General features: G+C 37.3%; 1 protein-coding gene across 3 annotated transcripts in view; it reads left to right on the forward strand.

Moving 5' to 3' along the window:
- Positions 1–27,171, forward strand: part of LOC131432228 (protein slit) — a 445,785-nt gene that overhangs the window by 406,674 nt on the left and 11,940 nt on the right. For 2 of the 3 annotated variants that reach the window (XM_058598369.1, XM_058598370.1), the window contains exons 4-6: positions 5,488–5,559; positions 12,705–12,848; positions 12,931–13,166. In XM_058598369.1, the coding sequence (XP_058454352.1) occupies positions 5,488–5,559; positions 12,705–12,848; positions 12,931–13,166 (452 nt within the window). Of the gene's footprint in view, positions 1–5,487; positions 5,560–6,090; positions 6,163–12,704; positions 12,849–12,930; positions 13,167–27,171 lie in introns of all 3 variants that reach the window. The other variant, XM_058598368.1, reaches the window with a different exon arrangement.

Genomic DNA, 27,171 nt, shown 5'->3' on the forward strand with positions numbered 1-27,171 from the left:
GCATTGGTAGCTCTTGCAATGGTTCTGTATGGTCTTTACTCTAAAAGCGGCAATTTTGCTTGTTGACGTATCCATTTAACCAGAAATAAGCTTCCTCGCTGAATACAATTTTTCGATAAAAAAGTGGGTCTCTTATGTCGTTTTTGCTTGAGAAAACTGAAACTGACCCGGGGTAGTTTCATCAAACAAACACTTTTCACGAAACTGTGTTGATTTCGCACTTAGCAACGGGGGTTTGAGTTAAACTGATTTAAAACCAGGTTCGAAACTGACTCGATTTTCAGTTCAACAACGTTGAAACTAGGTTCGAACCTGGCTTCAAACAAACGGTTTGGCAGCAGTTAGAGTGAAAACTGGGTTAGGTTTGGAATCAAGCGAAAACGACATTAGTCTCTTAACTGAGCATGAATTTTGATAGCAAATGCTCGTTCGTAAGTCGATTTATGATTGAATTATAGACCAAACTGATCTGTCAAAAACAGTGTTTCTTTTTGGCATAAAATCACCTTTACAATGTAAAACTGCATCGAGACTTTAGAACCACTTCAAATTGACCAATCCGAATTATGGTCTCGGAGAACTATACTACTTAAAAAATACCCACGTTTTTTGATACCAAATACATCAAGATCGGTCAATTATTTTAGAAATTGAAAATTTTTGAAAGAAAACTGATAAAAATCTCATCCCTAGTGTTTTATTAAATACATATGAATGTATTGTTATAGTTTTATAAGTTCCTTTCATATTTTTTTTGTTATACAGGGTGCTTCATTTTAATAACTTTGAGAAGAAATATTCGATTTCTATAAGTGATGTATTTTTATTCAATTTTTTTGAATAAGTTTTTGAAAACATTATCAATCAAGTGGTCACCTTGATTGGCAATTACGAAATTACTCCATTTTTCTGCGTTTGCCATTACCTTTTCGAGCATCTCGGGTGTTGTAGCGTTGATTTCTGCACGAATGTTTGCCTTGAGCTAGCCTATAGTTTGAGGTTGATTGGCGTGAACCTTGCTTTACTGATAACCCCACAAAAAGAAGTCTATACTAATTTTTCTTTTGTTTACAACTCAAAAATATTCGATAGGTATTTTTCTATTTCAATACGATACGTAAATTTTTCTAACAAAATTTACTTAATCACACGTGATTTTGTGAAAATATTTGATTCCTTTGAAGTCTAATAACTTACCACTAGTGTTAACATGAATGATTCAAAATAAAAAAATAGGCTATCGCGATAGATGTTAAGATTCTCAAAAATTGTTGCGAAGCATACGTCATTTTTCAGTACCTGCTCCGACATTTTCAGTTTTCTAAATTGGACAGTGCTCAAATCCAAGTCAGTATTAGTTTACATTGATCCCAAAACTCCAAAAGATTTTTTTATCTGTTGGTATCAAAATTATACAAATCGGTGCAATACCAACGAAGATACAGTCATTTAAAACACCGTTCCGACTGTTTCTGAGGCTTGGTAATTATTCACTGCTCCGAAAGTGTTAATCTTTCCACTATAAAACTTTGCCAGAATTGAGGCATAGCCCTGAGACTACTTTTTTCAACTAAAATAATAATAAAAATTAGTCCTTAGTTTGAATTTTATTCTATTTGATTATAAACTTTGAACTTTTTTTCATTCAATAAACAATCAGATTGTTTTTAGGGAAACTTGTTTGAAATTCTGGAACGAAGTTTTGTATCTTTATTACATTTTTCAGTATAGGCTGTTGTGAAAAGACTCTTTTTGTGAGAGCGGAACTTCAACCATTTCTCGAAAATTTCACGTATCATATTGGAATTAAAAAACAAACGTATCGAATATATTTCAGAGTTTAAAACCGAAAAAAATGGTAAGATGGGAAAAAATTCTGACTGATTTTGTGTGGAATGCCCCCATTGTATTCTATTTGTCGTTATTATAAACGTTTTTTTTGGAAAAAAAGTAAAAACTATTCCACAGGTTATAACTAATAAATTCCATATTTGCTGTTCATTGTTTTTCTATACGAAAGTGAGACAGTAGGATAAATAAATTAACATTAGATGAAGTAAAAACATCTTAAAATGAAGGAAACATTTCATTTAATTAAAATCTTTTTATATATCAAGATATAGCAGGTGTACAACTCTGCTTCCGCAGTTTTTTTCAAAATTTTAAGCTTTATTACGAAAAAGTGCTTACAGATCCGTGTGCCACCGAACGGAATAGGTGGAAGTCAGAAGGGGCGACATCTGGGGAATACGGCGTGTGAGGCAAGACTTCCCATTTCAGCGTTTCCAGGTACTTTTTGACCACTTTTGCGACGTGAGGCCGAGCATTGTCGTGTCATGTCGCTCTTGATATTGTGGCCGCTTTTCTTTTAGCGCGCGACTAAGGTGCATCAGTTGCGTTCGGTAGCGATCTCCTGTGATGGTTAACCCGGTTTTAAGAGTTCGTAGTAAATCACACCGAGCTGATCCCACCAAATACAAATCATAACCTTGGGGCCGTGAATATTCGGTTTTGCCTCCGACGAAGTAGTATGCCCGGGCTTTTCCCATGATTTTCTGCGTTTAGGATTATCGTATCGAACCCACTTTTCATCACCGGTTACGATTCGATGTAAAACCCCTTTCGGTTTTGTCTTTGAAGCAGTTGCTCACATGTCCCTCGGTTTCAACTCGTACGGTACCCAGTTTCCTTCTCTCTGAATTATGCCCAGGGCCTTGAGACGTTTTGAAATAGCTTGCTGACTCACTATCAACGATTCGGCAAGCTCTTTTGGATTTGGCACGAATCTTCATCAAGCAATGCTTCTAGTTGTTCATCTTTGAAGGTTTTTTCTCTTCTACCACCACGTTTGTCTTCGACATCGAAATCACCATTTTTAAAACGTTGAAACCACTCCCGACGCGTTGTTTTACACAGATCAGCATCACCGTAAGTTTCTGAGAGTATTCGATGCGCTTCAGCTGCATTTTCTTCGAATTATAATAGAAAAGTAAAACTTCCCGCAAATGGCGAGAATTGGGAACATAAACAGACATTTCCGAGCTTGAATAATACGAAAACAAGAACAACTGTCACTGAAACGGCGATGACAATTCGTTAGGTACTGTACACACTCACTTCAAAGGCATTATCATCTATGTATTTTGACCAGCCTCAGCCGGTACAGCCATCTATCGGAAAACGGCGGAAGCAAAGTTGTACACCTGATACCAATGTAATATTTTTCACATTAATAAATATTTGTAGCTATCAAATAGCCCACAACAAATGTGTCATAAATATACTTCAGAAGCCTTAAATTTGCCCTGAGTAAAACTGCCAACACGCAAAATTCAAAAGTAGATTTATGAAAAAATTGAACTGACAATAATGTTTCGAAGAAAATGTTTGAAAGCAATATTAAGAGTGTAAGCATGGTTTTATTATAGTACAAATTGTTTTATTTTCAGCCCAATTGTTAGTCTGGGTAAAGGGTTTTATAGAAGCTATGAAAACTATGATGCTACTTGTCAAAAGAGACACTTATTATAGTTGTCAGTGATTGAAAAATAAATTACAAAACTCCTATAAACTATAATCAGGGGACAGGTATAGCGTGATGAATTAGTCGAATGAATGTTTTTCCTGACTCGAAGAGGCGAATGACATTATGGTTAAAACCTCTATAATCAGAACCATAAGGTATTCGAATTGTTACTTGGGTAATGACTGAATTTATGCTTAAAAACATTTGAAAAGAAATACACCATAAATTATATCTAGGAATGTAAAATGCGTTACTATTAGAATTCAGCAAAATAAGTTCCGCTGGTTCATGATCCGCGAACTTTTAATCGTGATGTATTATCGTTACATGAAAATTCATTCTTTTTCTCAAATCTTGACTCAAGTCGAAGTTCTGCCCAAGTATAAAAATACATTTAGATTTATTTATGCAATACATTAGCTTAGTGTTTGTCAAATGATAGGTATAACGATGCTTAGCTTCTTTCATGACCTTATATGATGTCTATCCTCTAAAAGTTGGAGAATTATTAAAAACAATTCATTACTAATTTCAAATTATTTCGCAGAATTAAGTAAACAACTCGAGTAGCGCCTGGATTTTAATTTTTGCTTTTTGCCTTTCAATTATTCCACCAGAAATTATTGCATCTTACCAAGTATTACTAGATTCGGTACATTCAAAATAATATCTGAGGAGAAAACATCCGAGAGTGAATTGTAATATATTGCGCATGTAACGCAAGTTTCATCCATAATTTCCTTGATAAAGTCATGAATAGTGCTCATGATTTCATGAGAAGATAAAAAGATACACTTCATGTTAATCTAATCCTGTCTACGGTAACATTGAACATTTTCATCTAATAGTTGTGTTCTCATGGCTGCACTAAACAATTCATTCAGCAACGTTTTGAATATATTTTCAGAATAAACCGATACTGTTCAGTTCCGCTAATTATCGAAATCAAACGAAGAAGTCACAGCTTGACGCACACAATATCATCCCCAAAACTGGCGCTCGCTGGCATCTCAGACTACGCCTCCGATTCATGAATTAACCATTAGTGAAACATGTTTCGATCGATGTTTACTCGTTAGGACCGAAAATATGAGCACACTTTTGGAACGTCAGCACCACTTGGGTTTTGATTAGAAAAGTTCCATCGAAAAAGTGTGCAGTCCATAGCCAACCAGTCTCTGGGAACGATTGATGGCGAAAACCGAAGGCCAGCAACGAAAGAAATCAAATTACACATGTTATTTGAATAATGAGCTCGTTAAGCAAAGCTACCTGAGCTAAATCAGCACTCTGGGGGTGATGAAGCGATCGCTTTGGGGTGATAATAAACAGTATCAATAGGTTCGTTTACTAATGAAACCGATGGCTTTTGGGTTTGCGATCAAATTTCCTCTCCGATTTTATCACCTAATGTTTCTCAGCATGGCGAAGATCTATGCAACTCTGTGCGGGGTGCCGCCACAAGCTTCTCGTAAACTTTCCCGGAGAAAGGTCTATGTCCCGTGGACAGGCCCCGGGTGATCCGTAATTAATTATACACGAATTTTCAACACAAAACTGTATACCGACCAATTAATTTATTCGCTGTGAAATTGTGATCTTTTTTCAATCAAGACTGTCGCCATTCACGGCAGGAATGCGATCTTGCATCACACGGTCACGGCAATAATTTATTCGTGGGATTCGTGGATCACTGACGGCTCAGCATTCCACACTAATTTCGTTGAAAAGAAACTTTATTAGGGTACAGAAAAAATGGTCGTCCTGATTTTTTTCGGTTGATAAACTACGATTAAATCTCCAACATGTTTATTTAGAAATGTTGTGTTTTATTTATCACAATCTAGTTTGATATTATAACGGTCACATTGAAATATCTACTGCCACTAAAAATTTGCTCTTATAACGATTTTTAGTTTTATTTAAAGTTTATAATGCATATTCCAACCTATTTCTTACAGGCAACTAACTGACAACCAAATCTATACAGTGGAAAAGGATGCCCTTCTCGATCTGATATCTCTGGAACGACTGTAAGTGTTGCATTCAAGTTTCCTTATGATGTAAAATTTTCACTTTCGATGTGATAATATAATACATTCAATGCTTTGCTTCCGCCAAAAGGTTCCATTGTAGCGTGATGGAATTGATCAAGGATGCATTGCACTGAATGTTTCAGTTTTTGCCAACTTTATTTCTTACATCTATGCAACTTTTTACACTGGTTGGCAGACGACCGATGAGCAAAACACAATACTCTACAAACCGATCAAACCCGAGGGCGTACGGAATTCAAAATTATCCGATAAAATCATTATCGAATAATCGATTTTGTTAATCTATCATGCTTCGCTGCCATTCTACTGCCTTCTGTTTTGTCTGCTTATAGCTTTTTTTATCCATTGTATACACTTTTGTATTGTGTTTTGTGTCATTCGGCACCGCCTCTTCAACTTTTTTTTGTTATTCTCATAACGAAACGTTTAATTTCATTTCGGTGTGTGTATTTTTCATAATTGTTCTCTTCCCTTTTTCTCGCCTCACGCTCTCTTTTTTATTTTCAGACGACTTAATAGCAATCGCTTAAAATCAATACCAGATAATTTTTTATCGAGCGCTGCTAATTTATTACGATTGTAAGTAGTAGGATGTAGGAAATGATTTATTGTTGAATATAGGTTCTGTCGCTTCGCTCCCGGCTACTCCATGCCGCGTTCATTGTTTTGCGGTCGATGGTGTCATTATTTTAAAAGCTGTGATTATCATTATTGGCTGGAAATATCAATTAATTCGCACGTACTGCATGGCATGCTTCTGAAGAAGTCATTATGATTTATTATCCAATAACCATGCTTTTTTATTATATCAAGGAATTTGTCTAATTGAAATCAAGTACGTCATTTTGCTCTGTATTTTGCATTGCTTATTGTCGCTTTCGAATAATGTAAGTATTGTTCTATTTTTTTGTTTTTGGAAATATTCTATTCTTCAATAATTATGGAAAAATTTCAAATGTATTCTAACACTACTTTTCAAACTAGTGGCGTGCCCAATAAGGGTTACGATATTTGCTCGATAAGTATAGGCAACACTTATACCCATACGTCAAATCTGATATCAACAACGTTGAGCTGTTTAAATTGCTAGAGCAATTGAGTGGTTTAAAGGGTAATTATGTTCAGTAAACTTTGTTAGTCGTATGTTCGAGTCCCGACCTGGAAGGATTTATAGTGTCAGTAGGAGATCATAGTATTAGCCATGTAATGATTCTGTGCGCTAGGAGTCGGCCGCGAAGTCTGTTAAAACAGAAAGATCCAAAGCAAGGAATTTCACAAAATAAATGTAATGCCTTTGCCTTATTTCGATGAAAAAAGGAATTATCTTGAGAATCAAAATCAGTTGTTGTGTCAAAAATTATATTTATATGTTTCGTGTTCTGATTTCAAAAGACCGACATATGACTTACCGTGAGATTCACACAACTCTGGGCATTATAATTAAATACATTCAATAATTCGCCATTGAATTTATGAGTCGTCAGCCTGACGCTCGAAAAGGCGGTTGATCCGTTCAAAGCACATGTTTTGAGGACACTTTCTTCAAAAGCGCTTCATAAATTGGTTCAATCTCATGCAAAGTATGTTTGTATTCTTTAATAGGAAAAACCACAAATCCATTGTGATAAAAACTATCGAGCACCCATCGTAATTTTTAGAAAAAGACTTTATAGATTAGATTATCTCACAGTTCAAAAGTAAAGAAGCCTAAATGTGACTTGTACCATCTATTAAAAGATATATGATTCATTAGTTTAATGGAACATGGTTAGGGTATTGGAGTTGTACAAAAAAGATGTTACTCCATCATATTTATATGTAGAATATAGCTTTGTTTTCTATTTAGTCGATCGAATTAGAAATTCAAGGAAAAATACATGTACAAATGCGGCCAGGTATGTCACATATAGATTAGATATCTCTAAGTTTCTATTAGATTGTATCAAGCCACATATTTCGTTTATTATAGGATTGAAATATTTATTAATAATGAGTATGAGCATGAGGTTAAAAATCTAAGACACTATGCAGGTTTGCTGGCTTTCCCTAACGGAGACTATGATTTCGAAGGAGTAAGCGATATATCAACTCGGAAGCATCACTCTGATTGGTCATTCAATGTAAAAGTGAAACTGTATTTTACCATTAAAAAAATACAGAATACAATGGAGTGTCGGTCGGTCCCATATGGTGGAAATGATTCCAAAATGTATGTCTGAAGTACACCAATTTTCTCGATAGCGGTGATGCTGTTGTTGTTGTTGTTTTACCCCGGTTTCAACCTCTTTGAATAGTTCGTCGCCCGGGAAGCAGTTCATAATATACATTTCTGTACATGATCAATGTAGATTCTCTAAATAAAGTGATAAATTCGATAATTTTAAGAGGTAGAGAAAGACAAAAATCTTCGTCGATGCTATATGCTATATAATATCAGACATGTCGGAAACACTAACCTATACTCTTAGTTATGTCCATTATTGAACGCATAGAACGTTGCACACTAATAGGCACTAAACATAGCGAACAATTCACCGGCGGTTTCTGTCATGTATACTGAAATCTATATGTACGAACGGAAACGGAAGTGTGCAAAAAGTGTTTGTTTTGAATGCTGTTGAACAAACTTCTTGGCTAACGGTGGTTTCCGGTTTGTTGATATTTTTTCAAAACGTTATATCAATTAGGTTTTAAATGAACTCATGTTTGACATGTATCGGAATGAAGTTCATGTTTTACATGTATCGGTGGTTTCTTTACATTTCCAATAACACCAACTGTCAAATTATGTTCATTCAGTGAATTTTTTTATGGTTATGTCATGTTCGTGCGAAACCTAATTATGTTTCCGATACGGATTTGATTATATTTTATCAAATTTTAGGATTCTAGATGGTAGCTTACGGTTTGTATAGTAAATTTTACAGTCACTTCGAAAATTGTATTAATCATGTCTCTGAGATTATTTGTGTCTCGTACACAACCCTGTTTTTTTCATAAAGCATTCAACCAGTCAGCTCAACTTATGAAACTACTTCGAATATAATTGAAATTGAACATGTTTCTTTAAACACACTCACCATAGTTATTTTACCATAAATCACTTCACCATAAAAATTATTTCGTCGAAAACTATTTCATTAAATAAGTCATTTTGCCCTAGGTTACTTCGTCAAACAAGTCTAATCGTATATTATTATTAAATTTAGCGTTCTGATCTCCAAGCAAATAAGGACAAATATATGAACAGTCAATTAATCAATCGGCAATCTTCAGTAAAAGCCAAGAAATCACTTCAGACACCGAGTTCTACTATTGTTGGGATAAATCAGATCTTTATAATTTTTGCATCCGCTTCAAATAACCCAACTAATAAATAATAACAAACCCCGAAGCTGATATTAAGTTTGAGTCATTTATTATCTGGACACTTACTTACCTTACCTTACCTATCAACTTAGTCCTGTGGTGTCCATTGCAGTATCTAGCAAACGTCTTCGTGTAACCCGATTCAAGGCCGCCCAACTTTTGCTGTACGTACGATAGGTGGTTCTCCAAGCAAGTGTTACAATTCGTGATTCATACACCGTATCCACGTTCCGTCTTCCATCTGCGCTCCGCCATAGATGGTCGGCAGCACATTTCTTTCGAAAACATTAAGGGTGGCCATAAAGAACTACCGGTTTTTGCTGAGTCCAAGGTACGCACGATTTCCTGCAAAAAAACGCGCCTTTGAATTTCGGTGCTGGTATCATCATCGGCGGTCACTAGTGAGCCCAAATACACGAGCTCTTCAACCGTCTCGATATCAATACCGTTTTTTTTAATTTTCGAGTTATGAGACGTGGTGTTTCTTCTCCAGAGTCTCTTACTCTGCTTTCAGCGCATTTATAGCTAGTGCGATACGCCTAGTTTCGGATTTCAGTCCAATGTATGTTTCCATCATCTTCTCAAGGTTACGTGTCACAATATCAACGAAACCAAAAAACTGTACGGACTTGCGGAAGATCGTGTCGATCGTGTCGATCCTCGTTCTTCGAATTATACTTTCCAAAGCAATTTGAAACAAGAGACAAGAGAGTCCATCACCTTACCGTAACCCTCTTCGAGTTTCGATGGGACTCGAGAGCGCCCCAGATACTCGAGCGTTTTACATCACTATATCCATAATTGCTTTGACCAAATGCGTCACTTTATCCGTAAAACCGTAGTCATGCATAATCTGCCATAGCTGCTCTCAATCGATTGTGTCGTATGCCGCTTTGAAGTCAATGAATATGTGATGCGTAGGTATGTTGTATTCACGACACTTCTGAAGTACTTATCTTGGAATATGTGATCCATAGTTACACGGGGTCCAGTGAATCCCGCTTGGTACGGCGCTGCGAATTCCTTAGCTATTGGTGATAGACGGCGTCAAAGAATTTGAGAGAATACCTTGTAGGCGGCGTTCAGAAATGTGATTGCACGATAATTGCAACAGTCAAGCTTATCACCATTTTTGTAGATGAGACATATCACTGCTTCCATCCATTACTGCGGTCGAATCTCCTCCATGTGTTTGAGCAGCTTTCCTAGCTTGGTCATTGCCCGCGGCTTTGTTGTTTCTCAGATTACCTTCCTCACTTAACTCCGGTAGATCAGACGCTGGGAATCTGTCGTCCACTAAGCGTGCGCCCAGATTGAGTTCTGTGTCGTTCACTTATTTACCTTACCTAACAGCTATATTCCTGGGGTGTCCTTTGCTGTATCAAGAATACGTCTCCACATAATTCGGTCCATGGCTACTCGTCGCCAGTCACTCAAGGCACCGATACTTCGGAGATCACCCTCCACTTGATCAATCCATCTTGCTCGCTGCACTCCTCTTCTTCTTATCCCAGTCGGATTAGATTCAAGAACCATTTTCACTGGGCTGTCGTCCGACATTCTGTTACTAATCTGTCTTCCCGCCCTAAACCAGCTCAACGATGACCTTTCTCCTGGAGCAGTGCCGTTCTTGTCGAATCGCACTCAGTTGTCTAGCCGCCGCCCTTCAAGCACTGTGCGAAAATGGGCCGGCTGACGCCCACGTGGGTGATGACGTTGATGCCGGTACTCCCACCGGTCTAGCGTTGGATGCCGGTGAGTCTCTGGTCCGTCGGTCGCTAATTTGCGTGTCCTCTTCGGCGATGACTTCTTTCCTTTCTCTTTTCCTTACGCTCGAATCGTTTGCCTCGCGAGTGGGGACCTCGGATCCGAGTCTGCTGCTATACTCCGGTGCGCCATGTGGTCAAAGTACACGGCACCAACCAATCCGGACTGTTCAGGAGATTGCTTCCGCTCGATCTCCCTGGTAAACAGGACTTTTCTTTTCACTTATCTTCTAAGACTCAAAAACCGTTGTCCCGCGGCTCGACGGCCGCAACTTTCGAGGAAACTCCACTTCTATTCTCGTTCTGGCGGAAATTGACTACCGAAAAACAACTCTCTCACACTGGCTGTCAAGTTAGCCTCGTGTCAGAGTGAACCAGTGCGCCCAATTTTTCAGATTTACAGTTTTGTCTGCACTCCTAATTAAATCTACCTACATGCACGTAATGTTTAAATTTACTGATTGTTTATGATTCGGTTTTTATAAACCAAACGTTACAATTCTTAAGACATGCCAGCCCATCGTAGACGTCTGATTTTAGCTGTCCGTACTATGGGTGGTTCTTCTAGCAGCTGTTGCAATTCATGATTCATGTGCCGTCTCCACGTTCCGTCTTCCATCTGCACCCCGCCATAAATGATCCTCAGCACTGTGTCGTTCACTACATCTTGTGTTTCGCCATTCAGATGTTCGTCGTAGTACCTGTCGATTACCTCAAATTCGTCCATGATAAGTTATCACTGGTATCTTTGAACATTTCGTCTTGAGGCGTATGGCCACTACGTGAGCAGTTCACCTTCTCATAGAACATCCGTGTACCATTTACGCGGTACAGCTGTTCCATCGCTTCACCATCACAATCTTTCTGGTGGCGTTTTTTTTCTCCGGAAAACCGAGTTCTGTCTGTTCTGTGCCTCTCTGTATCGTTCCTCGTTCGCTCTCTTGAGGTGTTGCAGCATCCTCGTTCTTGCAGCATTCTTCTCTTCGACCAACTGCTGGCATTTTCCGTCATTTTCTCGATTCTATAACTTCGTACCTAGTACGGTTGTGGCAGTGCTACTTTCGGGTGACCTTATATTCCTCCAGTCATCCGTTGGTAGCACTAGCTTCAGCTGTTGGGCGTATTCATGGCAGTACTATCGCTACGTAGCTGTCGCCGATGATGAGTTTCACATCCTGATTCGTTCCAGCTGCGCGTAAAATGCTTCCTTCTCTTCATCGGGTCTCGTCTCATGTGGACAGTGTACGTTGATGCTGCTGTAATTGAAAAAACGGTATTTAATCTTCAACACACACATTCTGTCGCTGATTGGTTACGCGTCTTGCCGAACACTATGAAGCCCTAGCACACTTTATCACCCCGTCTGTCTCGTTCGACAAAGTTCCTGCAGTTCTATGACATTAAATTTGCGAGTTTACAACTCATCGTGCAGTATTCGAGCTACACTGCTGTTATAACGACGCAAAAACTCGAAGCGAATGCATCTATTTTCATCTTATCTTTGAAGTCAATCTATCGAACAGAGACAGCATATCTCACTCTAACTAACGGTTTTCGTTTGTGATATGACTACTGAAGCTGAGATGAATGGGAGTACCGTGACCCTGTTTGGAGAAAAAATGGAGAAATCATCAAAACCAAATATGTAGTAATATTTTTTCAAAACTTCTTTACGTTCTGATATGAAATGACTCATGCTTCAATTTCTACGTATTATTTAAAGAATATTAGGAAATATTGTTTAAATTATAATATGTATATTGAAATAACATTTAATCCAATTTGTGACCCTGCATGTATGTTAGTCATCCTGAACACGTAAAATAACAACAAAGACTGCACCAATACAACATAATTGTTTTACATAATGCATCATAGATCTCAAACGACATGGAGTGGCAGTTGTAAATATTTAAGTTGACTTATAACAGAACCCAGCATCATGGTAGCATTTCAGTACATTACTTTCGCCTTTTTCTCTTCCAGAGACCTTTCCCACAATGCTCTGTCGGCTGTTCCGAAGCGAGCCTTCAAAGGCGCCTCTTCATTGCGGAGTCTACAGCTTGACAACAACCAAATCACTTGCCTGGATGAGCAAGCCGTTAAAGGATTGGCGGAACTGGAAATCCTGTAAGTTGTTTTTTTTTTCTCTCCTTACCAGTAAAGTGTACTGATCTTCCCGATTTTGGTTTCCCAATCCGGCTAACAACAGGACGCTGAATAATAACAACATCACCACGTTGCCGCGCGATATGTTCTCTGGCATGCCACGATTGCGTGCCCTGCGCCTTTCGGAGAATCCGTTTGCGTGCGATTGTCATCTGTCGTGGTTGGCACGGTATCTGAAAAATGCTCCACGCCTGGCACCGTACACGCGATGCCACTCTCCCAGTCAGCTCAAGGGTCAAAATGTAGCCGATCTGCACGACCAGGAGTTCAAGTGTTCAGGTAAGGAGAAGCGGGAAGTGTGCCGAAAATATAAAATTTTGTTTTGATTTTGGTAATATTCGGTAATGATTTGGTCAACTGACCTTTTTAGTTGGACGAATGACTTCATCTCAATGAATTCTCAAGTCAAGCTGTGTACCGTTTTGGAGTGGTTGAAGAATTTGGATTGATCGAATTTCAATTTACTCCTCGTTCGTTCATAAAATCCAAAATATAAATATGTGTTTTCTGTACACATCTTTTTTCTAATAATCCACTATAAATAATAAGTAAACACTGTTATTCAAATTTTATCGTTTCATTTCCATACACTACATACAAATGAGCTTACTTTAATAGAGTCGCTTCGGAAGCTTTATTGAAATTCGAGTGAAAAAAAAACCGCAGGCCAACGATCAAAAACAAATTTGTGTCAGGTTGACACTTTGGTTTTAAATGTGCCGAGCACCGATCCGGACCGCCACTTTGTTTCTCATCTCACACGCACATTCAATAACTATTGTTTGTTTTTGTAGGTTTAGCACTTGATAAACAGTATTCAGGCCATATCGAATCGATGTATTTTTTTTCGTATACCAGATTGAGTAGCTATCACAGTGAAAACGTGTTCGGGAAAGATTTTTCAGCATGTTCGGCTCGTTCCGGCTGACCGGGAATCCTCCCCAGCGACCGGGGCACCCTAACAAAGAAACTTTAACAACAAGAGAGGAACAGATCGATCGTGCCATAATTTTCCATCCGGATGTGTACGTGACACTCATGAATATGCAAATGTTAATTTATTTTTCTCCCATAACCGGGAGGCCTGGCTGGGTTCTAGCGGGTCTATCGTAACCACCTGTCCGCCTTTCTGTCGCAGTCACTGCGTGTGTGTGTCGCTGAATGTGGAGATTGTAGTGTCGGGATTGTGTCAGTATTTTTTCTGCAGCCGATATTTTCCTCATTTCGTCCGGCACGTCCTGTGCGATCAATAAAATCAAATTACTGGGAAAATTGCGCCACTGTTTGGGTACGGAACACTCGGTTCCCGATACGATTTCCAACGCATCACGCACATGTGCCGCTACGATGCGCGGTTATAGAGATTGGGAGTTAATGATTTCCATTTATTGTACCCAAATAATTTACTTGCATTGGGTTTGTTTGTGTGTGGGAAATTGTTCTGGTTTTATTTCCCGTCATGTGAGACGGTTACAGGTTTGGAGAACGGTTTTGTCTGGTCTGCAGATTTGGACAGATGCGCTTCATATTTTAGTAATGTATTCGTGTTTGTTTATGCCAATATCAGTTTAACTGTTGACAGTCTATTCATCATACAAGCTGGTCCACTTAGCAACTGGCAACTGGTCATCCACTTTATACAGATGCTTCTTTTGGTTTGATATTTTTGTACACACGGAGAACCCGCAGATCACAAAAGTCCCAGAAAGTATGGACGCACTTCGATTTCGCTGTAAATAATTCACAAGTGTTAGATATTCAAATTTTATTCGATATACTGATAATATTAGACTACAACAACAGAATATTATTCTCACCATTTGCTACTTAGCCATTGTAGACTAACTGGCGCACCTTCTTGCGAACGTTCCTCATTAAATTCCGTACAGACTTCTTGGCGATAAGTTTTGACACTTTTTTTTCAATCTTGTTCGAACTGTTGAATGGTTTCGGCTACCGAAACATGTTTCCTAAGATGTGCCTTCGTTAATGCCCAAAATTTCTCAATTGCTCGAAGTTGAGGGCAATTTTGTGGATTCATGTCTTTTGGGACGAAAGTGACATTTTTGGTAGTATACCATTCTACCGTTGATTTCGAGTAGCGGCAAGAAGCAAGATCTGGCCAGAAGACAACAGGATCCTTGTGGCTTCGAATCATGGGTAGAAGTCGTTTTTGAAAACATTCCATGATGTATATTTCGCTGTTCATTGAAGCAGTGGTGATGAAGGGTTTCGAAATCTTACCGCAGCTAAAAATTGCTTGCCAGACCATAGCTTTCTACCAAACTAATGAAAACGAATAAACAACTGCACAAGTGGTTAGAGAAGAGTGTGAACAACAGGACGCAGCCATAAAAATTGACAGATTCTTGCCATTTCGAAATGGCAGCGGTTCTTGGTTGCGTCCATACTTTCTGGGACAGTCTTTACAATAAATTCAACTAAAATGTTTTTAATTTAACTAACATATCTGTTGATTTTATCATAACCATTCAGGTAAATAAAATTGCTGTATTCAAATGCTGTCACTTGGCGAAGAACAAAGACAGCAAAATGAAGAAAAAAAATCCTCTTCATTTCACCAGCAACGTTTCATATAGAATATTTTCAATGGCAAATGAACTCCATTTATGTCAGTTACGTAGTGGCCTTTTCATGTGAGAGAAAGTATATAGAAAAATATAAGAGTTAACTGTATGCGGGTAATAAAAACAGCGGCGCTCCAATTCCAATACGAGTGGTCTTCAAAGACGAAGCCATTAGAGAGACAGTTCTAGACAAGAAGCAGGAACACGGCCCTCTGATTGCTACTGCTGTTGACAAATCCTTCAAGACTAATGGAACTGAAATGAAAGTGGCAGTTCGTGAGGAGCTGTCAACTGCTTCTTTGGAACTGTTAAAAAACATGCGAGAATCTCAAAAATTATTAAATATTAAGTATGTATGGCCAGGTCGTGGAGGAGTTATATTAGTAAAAAAGGATGACTATTCTAAATTGGAAAAAATTCGTAACAAAATAGATCTGGATCGTGTTATACATTTTTACCGATCCACACAATTGACGTCTCCTTCCCCAGATCAAGTAACACTCAAGCGTAAAAGAACTTAATTTAGTTATTATATTGATGTTACATGTGTTGTTATTTGTTTCTCTTTTAAATGGATAATACGACTACCAAAAATTTTTTTCACGAAAATATTTATAAGTTCAATAACAACTATACAGTAAACGACAAAAAAACACTTAAGATTTTGCAATGGAATGTAAGAGGTATTAACGATATTTCAAAATTTGATGATATATTAATTGATATTGACAATTTTAAAACTCCTATAGATGTTATAGTAATCGGAGAAACATGGTTGAAAAATGAAAATTGTGCTCTCTATAAAATACCGCATTATAAAGCCTTTTATGCTTGTAGAGAACATTCTAGTGGAGGCCTAGCAATATATGTCAAACAAGATATTGAACATAGACTGATTAAGAATTACACGTCCGATGGATTTCACCATATAAACATCGAGCTTTGTATCAAAGGACATTTTTATAATATTCATGGTGTGTATCGTCCCCCTAGCTTTGATTTTAACGAATTTTCCGTTTACCTAGAAAGCTTGATGTGTTCAATTCAACCGAAGCATACGTGTTTTATTGTAGGTGATATAAATGTTCCTATAAATCTCATTCATAACAATATTGTGACAAGATATAAGGCTCTGCTAGAATCATATGACTTTTCGTGTACAAATTGTTTTACTACAAGACCAATTAGCGACAATATACTTGACCATATTATTTGTAAACTTGACGACGTTAATCGTATTCGCAACGACACAATATTTAATGAACTAAGCGACCACTCTCAAATCTTAACAACTTTCAAAATACTGGCTGATAAAGAACCTATGACGTTAACGAAAAAAATAATTAACTATCGTCAGGTAAATCTTGATTTTTCCAATTTTATTAATAGTATTGATGTCATTGAGGACGCTGAAACAGTTCTTCAATCTATAGTTTTCGTATATAACTCTCTACTCGAACAACATACAAGAATAATAACTAAAACAGTCACAGTGAAAGGTAATCATTGCCCATGGATGAGCTTTGATTTATGGACACTAGTGAAAATAAAAAGCAATTACCTCAAACGTATCAAGGCAAGCCCCCACGATCAGCATCTCAAACAAATGCTATCACATATATCTAAAAAGGTCGAGTCCATGAAAAAGGCGAATAAAAAAAATTATTACGAAAACCTTCTCATTAACGTACCTCATTCGAAATTTTGGACAAATCTTAAATCTACGTTCGGAATAACAAAAGAAAAGGATAAGATACGCTTGATCGACAGGGGCAAAAACATTAATGACAACAAGGAAGTTTGTGATATTTTCAACAAATTCTTTTCAAATATCGGTAACGAATTAGCTAAAGCTATTCCTGTAAACTCATCTTTTTGTCCAATAAGTAACGTTCGTCGTGTTTGTGATTCTATTTTTCTACGTCCTTCATCTGTAAATGAAGTGATACTGTTAATACAAGGTTTGGATAATAAGAAGAGTAACGGCCCTGATAACGTCTCTGTCAGTGTACTAAAACATAATTCATTTGCATTCGCAAAAATACTCTCTCAGTGCTTTAACGTAATTATTCAGACCGGTTACTACCCTGATTGCCTCAAGGTGGCTAAAGTCATTCCTGTGTTCAAATCGGGTGACCGTTGTGATTGTAATAATTATCGTCCTATATCTACATTGTCCGTATTCAACAAAATATTTGAAAAACTTCTAGTCACTAGACTTATCGAATTCCTAAGTAAGCATAATATCCTCTTTAGATTCCAATATGGCTTCAGACAAGGTTCTAGCACCCAAACCGCTATAATTGAATTAGTTGACGAAATTATAAGCGAGATCGATAGTAAAAATATAGTTGGTGCATTATTTTTAGACCTTAAAAAAGCTTTTGACACATTAGATCATAGTATACTTTTGGACAAACTCGATTGCTATGGGATCAGGGGCATTGCTAATTCAATTATCCGTAGTTACTTGACTAATAGAAAACAATTTGTATCCATCGAAAGTGACAGTAGCAACCTTGCTCCAATAAACATTGGTGTTCCACAAGGAAGTAATATTGGTCCACTATTGTTTCTTTTATATATTAATGATATAGGTAATTTACATCTTAAAGGAACTCCACGACTATTCGCCGACGACACAGCTCTGTTCTATCCTGACAGTGACATCAATGCTATTATTAACTCAATGGAAAGTGATTTAAGAACTCTTGATCAATATTTCAATGCGAACTTATTATCATTAAATGCCACAAAGACTAAGTATATGATTTTCCGTTCCACAAGGAAAATTATACCAACGCATAATCATCCCCAGCTTGGACACAATATTATTGAAAAAGTTGACTATTTCAAGTATCTGGGCATATATTTCGACCCCACATTAACCTGGGCTCACCACATAAAGTTTGTTGCCAAGCACGTGGCGTCGTACTGCGGTGTTTTATGGAGAGTCAAGTCCTTTGTTCCCCAGCGTGTGCTGTTAAATTTTTATTTTGCTTATATCCATTCACAGCTCAACTACTTGGTATCGGTGTGGGGGCGAGCCGCTAGTTCTCATCTGAAGAAACTCCAAACTCTACAGAACAGATGCCTAAAAATCATTTTCAATAAACCCTTACTATTCTCGAGTCTATTGTTATACTCTGACAGAAACCATAATGTTTTACCAATAACATACTTATGTGATGTCCAAACGTTGCTATTCATCCATGATAATTTGTATAAATCCACAGTACACCATAACCTACAGTTCCCAACTATATCCCATTCTAGAACAACACGCCGTAGTAACAATTTGTTTCGTGTTCGAGCAGCTACAAGCCTTGGTCAAAGACGGATCCTTTTTGTTGGTCCAACTAAATATAATGCACTTCCGCCTGACATGCGAGGAATAAGCAATCGTGCCACATTTGCGGCTAGACTAAAGTACCATTTTAAGCACAGACTGAACGAGATATTTAGCTAATTAAGTTTTTTGTTTTATAATGTAATGTATTTATCGTCAACAGTATTTCATATTAATAACTAATTACCTAATTTAATTTGTACTTTCTTTCCAACATAGCGTAGTAATTAAATTGTGGATCCCTTAAAAGGAAATCTTTTCCACTGGGATTCCACTTTAATAAATTGCACATCAAACCATGAATAAATAGAATCTCAGCGGACTTTGAATCAAAATTAAATTTGTATTTCTAGTATTATTATTGCCAGTGTCTATTTGTTTCTTGTTTTTCCGCTGAGACTAGTTGCGTCCACTACCAGGGGGCTTCAAATTGAATCTTTTTGGTGTGGGGGAGTGTGGTGGGCAAAAAAAAAAAACAAAAAAAAATGTATTTTCGAGGCTGTCCGCTGCGAGTAATGTATTTTCGAGCTGTCAATATAATTAAAAACACTTAACGCTTAAAAATTTGCTGCTAAAGTGAAGTGGGACTATTTGTATTTTCTTGAGAGTGCATCTGTAGCATTAGGCTTATCAGCAACATTCTTGAAAACCGAATCAAAAAAGCTCTTCCGGCGAGCCATTCTGCAAGTGAAAGAAAAATTTCTTATTGCCCTATGAACATTTTGCTGGTGAATTCCCTTTGGGAATTTTTATCTTTTGTTGTATTTCTATATCATCTGTGAGTTTAGTGATAAAGTTATAAGCAGCTATTTAGGCAAAATTTCGTTGTTCAAGTGGTGAACGATTAGCTGCCCCCGAAGAGACTAGCAGTAATAAATATTTATAGCAATAGGCATCTTAAGTTCAAATAACTGAATAATCGAAACGTGGCATTTTTCACTTATGGTATATGCCATTGCTCAACTGTAACGTTTCATTACTTGTTTGTGGTGCGTGTCTTTGATGGGTGTCATTGCTAAACTGCCAGCACATTAGTCAAAGCAACAATCGATTAACTGTACCAAATTTGAACCAATCAAATTCAGAAGAACAAGTAATATTTTAGTTGTTTTGCGATCGTTGGCTTTTCCGTGCAAACGTTCAATTAACCAGGGTTCTGATATTCTGAGTAACACGCGCACGTTTTCCCCTATCCTGTCAGTACATGTCCAAAGGTCCCATTGGGATTTGTTACTCGATTCGCAATAAGATTACTCACACTCCAACGGACGCTTTGCCGATCAATGTTGTACTAAATGGAATACAAAATAAATGATTAAGTTTACAAATACATTTTTCTTCTGTTAAACCCGTGATGAAAATGGTAACACTTTAAGTTTGCGTAGTGCAAGATGACATAAAAAGCAGCTTAAGCGTGCAACGATTGCTTAAACTGTAGTAGAAGTATTTGATAGATATTCTGCAGTAAGAGATGATCTTGTTTTTAATCAATAAAATTGTTCGCATCGCGGAACAGGAACTGTATAATGCGTTGCGTTCAGCACATCCGAGGATTTCTTATATCGGCTTGCGTTTATGCAATATTTAAGCTGATTTATTTATGTATTATAACGATTGCATGGATGACTTCAAACAGTGATTTCGCGCAGAGCTTTTCCAATTAAATCAAACGAATCAATCCACTATAATAAAATTTGCTTTAAAAACGTTTATTAACGACATCGTTCTTGTGCAAATGATGAAAATTGTTTGAAAATTATCCTAGATCAAATGATCCAGTTAATGCGTACGTTGAAAATGTTATTATCGTACAACTTGAAAGACTTTCCACTATGAATAGTAAGAGAAAAAAGGTGGATGGGTGGACATAACTGGGTGACGTGAATACGCGTGTCCCTAACTAAATGAATGATCTTTTTCTGCTGACCGTGGGCCCGGGGGCACGTGCCCTTACTGCCCCTCTGTAGAAGCGGCCCTGTATGGTATACATTAAAATTTTGGATTATAAAATGTACAAATTTAGTAAAATAGTTATTCATCGTTTTTTTTATTGTGTCATTTATTTGGTACGCATCAACAATAGAAATATAGGGGAGAGTGTTCGGTTACCGGCACCCTTTTATTTCAAGCTTATAACCGTCTTCTTTTCGTTGCTAGTTGCTGTAGATGCACCTTGTTGTACATTGGTTGCAATTGCTGGTTGATTGGAGGGTAAGTTGTTAACTGCAGCCGGTGTACTTTGTTCTATAGAGGATACTGATTGTTTCATTGTTTTTGGCGGCTGTGACAGGTGTTCTGGGGTTGCTTGGAGTTTGTGTGAAGGAAGCACTGTTGTCCTTTGGTGTAGTTGTCTCTTTGTCCAGTTTATCACATGGCTTACCGTAGTGAACAGCTTTTTGGCAATATTGACATGTGGCCATCTGATTGTCATAGATAACAAGTGATTTGCACCGAATTCTTGTATCTTGACCGAAAATCACATAAGAAGGTATAGGCCTCTTCAAGTGTATGCGTAATAAACGTACACCATTTAGAATACCGGGGAAAAAATTCTTCCACTTTCCTTTTTCGATAGAGAGAATCTCTCCCTATTGGGACATAGTTTTGCGAATATAAGAATCGGTGACGCTTGAGTGAAGATCATGCACACGCACTTCTATAGCACTATCATCCATATATACTGGAATGTTGTACTTAATGTTCTCGTGCTCCACATAGTGCACATTGTTATTGTCTTTTGCGAATGGAATTGCATCCAACTCTTTATAAAACTGGATGTAAACAACATTATTCGTCTTATTGCATTGAAGTAAATGCACACGTTTAATGTCAAGATGCATTTGCTCCTTAAGCAAACCTTCAAGTTCTCGTATCGAAGGTCGAATTTTGCACTGCCTGAAGTCAACAACAATTGTATTCTTTCGTGTCGGCGTAGCTTTTGTTCGTTTGGTTCACTCATGTGGAGGTCGTTCTATTGTTTACTAAACAATAACAGTTCGACTGAAAAGTTCGTATCGTTCAATAGAAACACACATTTTTTTGCCAAAAAGTCACTGGGGGCCAAATCTGGAGAATACGGTGGATGAGGGAGCAATCCGAAGCCCAATTCGTTCAATTTCAGCATGATTTTCATCGACTCGTGACACGGTGCATTGTCTTGATGAAACAAAACTTTTTTCTTCTTCAAATGAGGCCGTTTTTTTTTAAATTTCGTCTTTCAAACGCTCTAATAACGCTATATAATAGTCACTGTTGATGGTTTTTCCCATTTCAAGGTAGTCGATGAAAATTATAACATGCTAATTCCAAAATACAGACGCCATAACCTTACCGGCCGATTGTTGAGTCTTTCCACGCTTTGGGTTCGGTTCATCGCGTGCAGTCCACTCAGCTGACTGTCGATTGGACTCCGGAGTGAAGAGTTCACTTTACGGTCATTGAAAATCATTTTGTGGATTTTTTTCACGTTTTCATCGGTAACAGCCTCTTTTGGACGTCCACTGCGTTCATCGTTTTCGGTGCTCATATCACCAGTACGAAATTTTGCAAACCACTTTCGAATTGTTGCTTCGCCCGGTGCAGAGTCTGGATAACACTCATCAAGCCATTTTTTGGTATCGGCGGCACTTTTTTTCATCAAAAAGTAGTGTTTCATCAACACACGAAATTCCTTTTTTTCCATTTTTTTCACAATAACAAAAGTAGCTTCACTCAAAATGCAATATCTCACAAACTAATAATGAGACAGCTGTCAAATTGATACACGTATCTTTTGAAGCTTGGTACTAACTGAAAATGGTATGGATTTAATTCTAGTGGCGCCCTCTCATAGAAACGATACGAACTTTTCAGCCGATCTGTTACTGTACTTGGTTTCTTCTGCCCCGAACGTAAGCGGTTTTGTTTTATCGACTGACTTGGATGAGATGTAAAACCGAACTGAAGCTCACATTATGCGGACATATATGCATCAATGGAAAGCTAAGGTCCCTAGTAAAAAACTGATCAAGAAACTAAGTTGATTCATTTGATTGTAAAAACTTTATTATCAATTTAGTAAAGTGATAAATTCTTAACATTTCAAAAAAGGTGTTCGCTTACCGGCACCCCAAGAAATTTCGCTGAAAATGAAAAAATTAAAGCAAACTGCCATTATTCTAAGAAAAAACGGAATTTATTCTTTTCGGAGGCGTTTTGGACAAAAGCCTCCATTGCCTGATGGAGACTTTGCCTTGGTTCTCTTGATCGATGATTTTTATGACGGCGCCTTTGCACAGTGGTTCAAAAGCTCATTTTCACGCTCTTAATTGATAACTCATAGGATCGTGGTTTTGAGGTACAGTATCTTCAGCAAAGATGCTCAGAATGATAGACGCCATCTTCCGGCAAATTTTTTTTATGTGATTAATCCCCCTAAAAGTGAGATAAACATTTTATTTTAGCTCAGGGCCAACATAGGGGCTAAGTTACTTCGACAAAGTTGTGCAAAACGTTATTTCAAATAAGTTTGCTGAAGGTACTATTCCCGTAATTTGAGTGTATTTCATGATATAATGTATTTTCTGAAAAGGGTGTCCAGAGACCAGTTTTTGTAAGAAAACATATATATTTTCAATTTATATGTGTTTTTCATGTTATACAAAGTTTTTACTCTTTAAAAACTACACAACTTTCTCAAACATACTATGCTGCTATCATTTCAGTTTAATGAAATAGAGCAGGTTTCCATGTTTTTTTGAATAAAATTCTAACTTGTCTATCATCAAAAGGCGCAGGAAGGTGCAGATGAGACTACTTACGTATTAAACTACTTCCAAAGAGCTTTCATACCGTGGTTGAATTACTCGTCGTTTCTCTTCAAATATCCTTGTCCCTGACATTTGCAATGATAAGGTTCATTGTATATCAGATCAGATTTCAGTATATATTCATTACTATGGTACTTGCCACAAAATATGATTTTTTTTGCACATCGAAGTCTATAAATTGCATAGTTTAGTGACTGTTTTGTCACGACTTTTAAAAAGCCATCATCAAATCGAATAAAGTTATGTCATCTTCTGGTAGAAAAAGTATTATCAAAACTCATTTTTCAACTATGTATATTTATTTTATGATAGCTGATATAGTGTTCTTAACCAGCTAAAAGACTCTTAGCATCGTTCGACAGATTCTTCTTGGACTACTATACTGGATATTTACGAACATTTGTAATCAAAAGATCCAATGAAACTAATTACCAATTCATGGGATCCCGATCTGGATTGCTCGCGTGTATAATACTCCCGACATCTGTATAAAATAAACTTCTTAATCATTATGAACAGTCTAATATAGCAAGCGTTTATCGACCTCCACTTTAATTGATGAGTAGATATTTTGTGGCAAGTACCATAGTAATGAATATATACTGAAATCTGATCTGATATACAATGAACCTTATCATTGCAAATGTCAGGGACAAGGATATTTGAAGAGACAATATCTCGCCTGCAGACGATCGCAGACGAATGATTCACCCACGGTATGAAAGCTCTTTGGAAGTAGTTTAATATGTAAGTAGTCTCATCTGCACCTTCCTGCGCCTTTTGATTATAAACAAGTGAGAATTTTATTCAAAAAAACATGAAAACCTGCTCTATTTCATTAAACTGAAATGATAGCAGCATAGTATGTTTGAGAAAGTTGTGTAGTTTTTAAAGAGGAAAAACTTTGTATAACATGAAAAACACATATAAATTGAAAATATATATATTTTCTTACAAAAACTGATTTCTGGACACCCTTTACAAAAAATACATTATAACATGAAATACACTCAAGTTACGGGAATAGTACCTTCAGCGAACTTGTTTGAAATAACTTTCTGCACAACTTTGTCGAAGTAACTTAGCCCCTATGTTGGCCCTGAGCTAAAATAAATTTTTTATCTCACTTTTAGGGGGATTAATCACATAAATAAAATTTGCCAAAAAATGGCGTCTATCACTTTGAGCAACTTTGCTGAAGATACTATACCTCAAAAACCACGATCCTATGAGTTATCAATTAAGAGCGTGAAATTGCGCTTTTGAACCACTGTGCTTTGGTTTGATTTGATCGGTCTTTCACCGGCTCCGTGGCATTTAATACGTTACTGCAGTCGAATTAACTTGGAGTGCCGGTAGCCAACATCGGTAGACATTTTGAAAATTACGAAAAAACTATTATTACGAAATATTCAATCCACTAACTTTTTCGATTGATGGTCTTCAATTAATGATACTATAAAGCGCAGAAAAAAGTTCAAACGTCTGTTTGCTTTGGTATTCGGCTCAAAAAGGACGTGCTGCTATTACACACACACATGACATTTGTCAGAATGACGCTATCTGCTTTCTGTTATAAGTTATGGTAGGGTGCCGGCAACTGAACACTCTCCCCTACTTTTCGAAACTGTCAATCGTTTTTTCTCAAAGATAATTCAAATGCATTTCACTGTATTCTACATTTCAATATTACTGTGCTATTATTTTGGTATTGGGAATATCTCCATCATATATTTACTCTGCTCACGGAAGAGGCAATATTAAATATTCTGTTCTGGTATTAAGCTCTTTTGCTTGTCGACGACAAGAGCATAACAAGGTACGCTTTATCTTTTTTTCTTCTGATCGGATCATTCGAACTTCTAAATATCGAAAATCTTTCTCTTTGTTTGATTGATTTTTATCTAACACAAAATTGCATATCAATAAATTTACTTCTTCTAAAACTAACCAATTCTCTAAAATAATTCTATGTTTAACAATTTTGATGGTTTTTTTTTTCTCTTGCGTATTTCTGGATTATAGCCCTGAATACTGAACCGAGGCACTGAACCTGGGTTCTGGTTTCGGAAACTGAATTCTAGATCGTATTTCAGAATCTGAAATCTGTAACTGAATTTGGAAACTAAATTCTGAACTTGGATTCTAGCACTGATTTCTGAGCCTGGTTTCTTGAAATGAAATCTGGAAGTGAATTCTGGCCCTAGTTTCTGGAACTGAATTCTGCACCTGAATTCAGTACCAGTATTCTGGACCTGAATCCAGAACCTGGATTCTGGACTTGATTTCTCAACCTAGATTCTTACACTAAATTCTGGACCTGGTTTCCAAAACTAAATTCTGAACCTAGTTTCTGGATCGGAATTCCGCACCTGGATTCTGAATCTGATTTCTGAAAACGGATTCTGGAACTAAATTATTGAACCGATTTCTAAATCTGGATTCTGGAACTGAATTCTGAACCGGAATTCTGGAACTGATTTCTGAGCCTGGATTCTGAAACTTTATTCTTGAAGTGAATTCTGGACCTAGTTTCTGGAACTAAATTCTGAACCTGGAACCTAGATCTGAATTCCGTACCTGAATTCTGACCCTGATTTATGAATCTGGATTCTGGAACTAAATTCCTGAGTTTGGATTATGGAACTAAAACCTGGACCTGGTTTCTGTAAACCTCTGAAAAGTTCTGAACCTAATCTCTGAATTGGGATTCTGGAACTAGATTCTGAGTCAGGATTCTGTATCTGAATTCTGGTTCATGGAACAGAGTTCTGGATTCTGGACTTGATTTTTGAACCTGAATTCTGGAACTAATTTATTGAACCGATTTCTGGTCCTGGATTCTGGACCTAATTTCTGAAAACGAGTTCTAGGCCTGAATTCTAAATCTGAATTCTGAATCTTTATTCTAGAGCTAAATTCTGAACCAAGGCTCTGAACCTACATTCTGGTTTCTAGAGTTGAATTCTGGACCGGAGTTTTGGACCTGATTTCTGAATCTGGATTCTGAATTCGAGTTCTGGACGTAGTTTCTGGAACTGAGTTCTACTCCTAAATTCTGAACCTGGATTTTGGACCTAAATTTAAAGCCTGGATTTGGTTTGTGGAATTGAGTTATGGACCTGGAATCTTAACTTGGAGTCTAGACCTGAATTCGCTGGGACTAAATTCGGCAACTGAGTCCTGGACCTGGGTCTGGAATCTGGAATTGTAAACGATTTGCTTTGGTGAAATTAAATAGATTCGTTTCATCCGACCGACCGAGGAAGAATTTATAATGACAGTTTCTTATAAAGGGTGATTTTTTAAAGGTATAGGATTTTAAAACAAAAAAAATTGAGAACGATCAATATAATTTAATGTTTGAAGATGATTTTAATGCAAATGTAATGGCCCATACGCAAGGTCCAATTTTGGCACACTCTCTCCAACCTATTGGTCAGTATTTCACGAATAATGCATCCACACTAGTCAGTGACATTTATTGGAATGCATTGGTAGCTCTTGCAATTTTTCTGGCTGGTCTTCACTCCAAATGC

Source organism: Malaya genurostris, chromosome 2, assembly GCF_030247185.1.
Source record: "Malaya genurostris strain Urasoe2022 chromosome 2, Malgen_1.1, whole genome shotgun sequence".
NCBI lineage: Eukaryota > Metazoa > Arthropoda > Insecta > Diptera > Culicidae > Malaya > Malaya genurostris.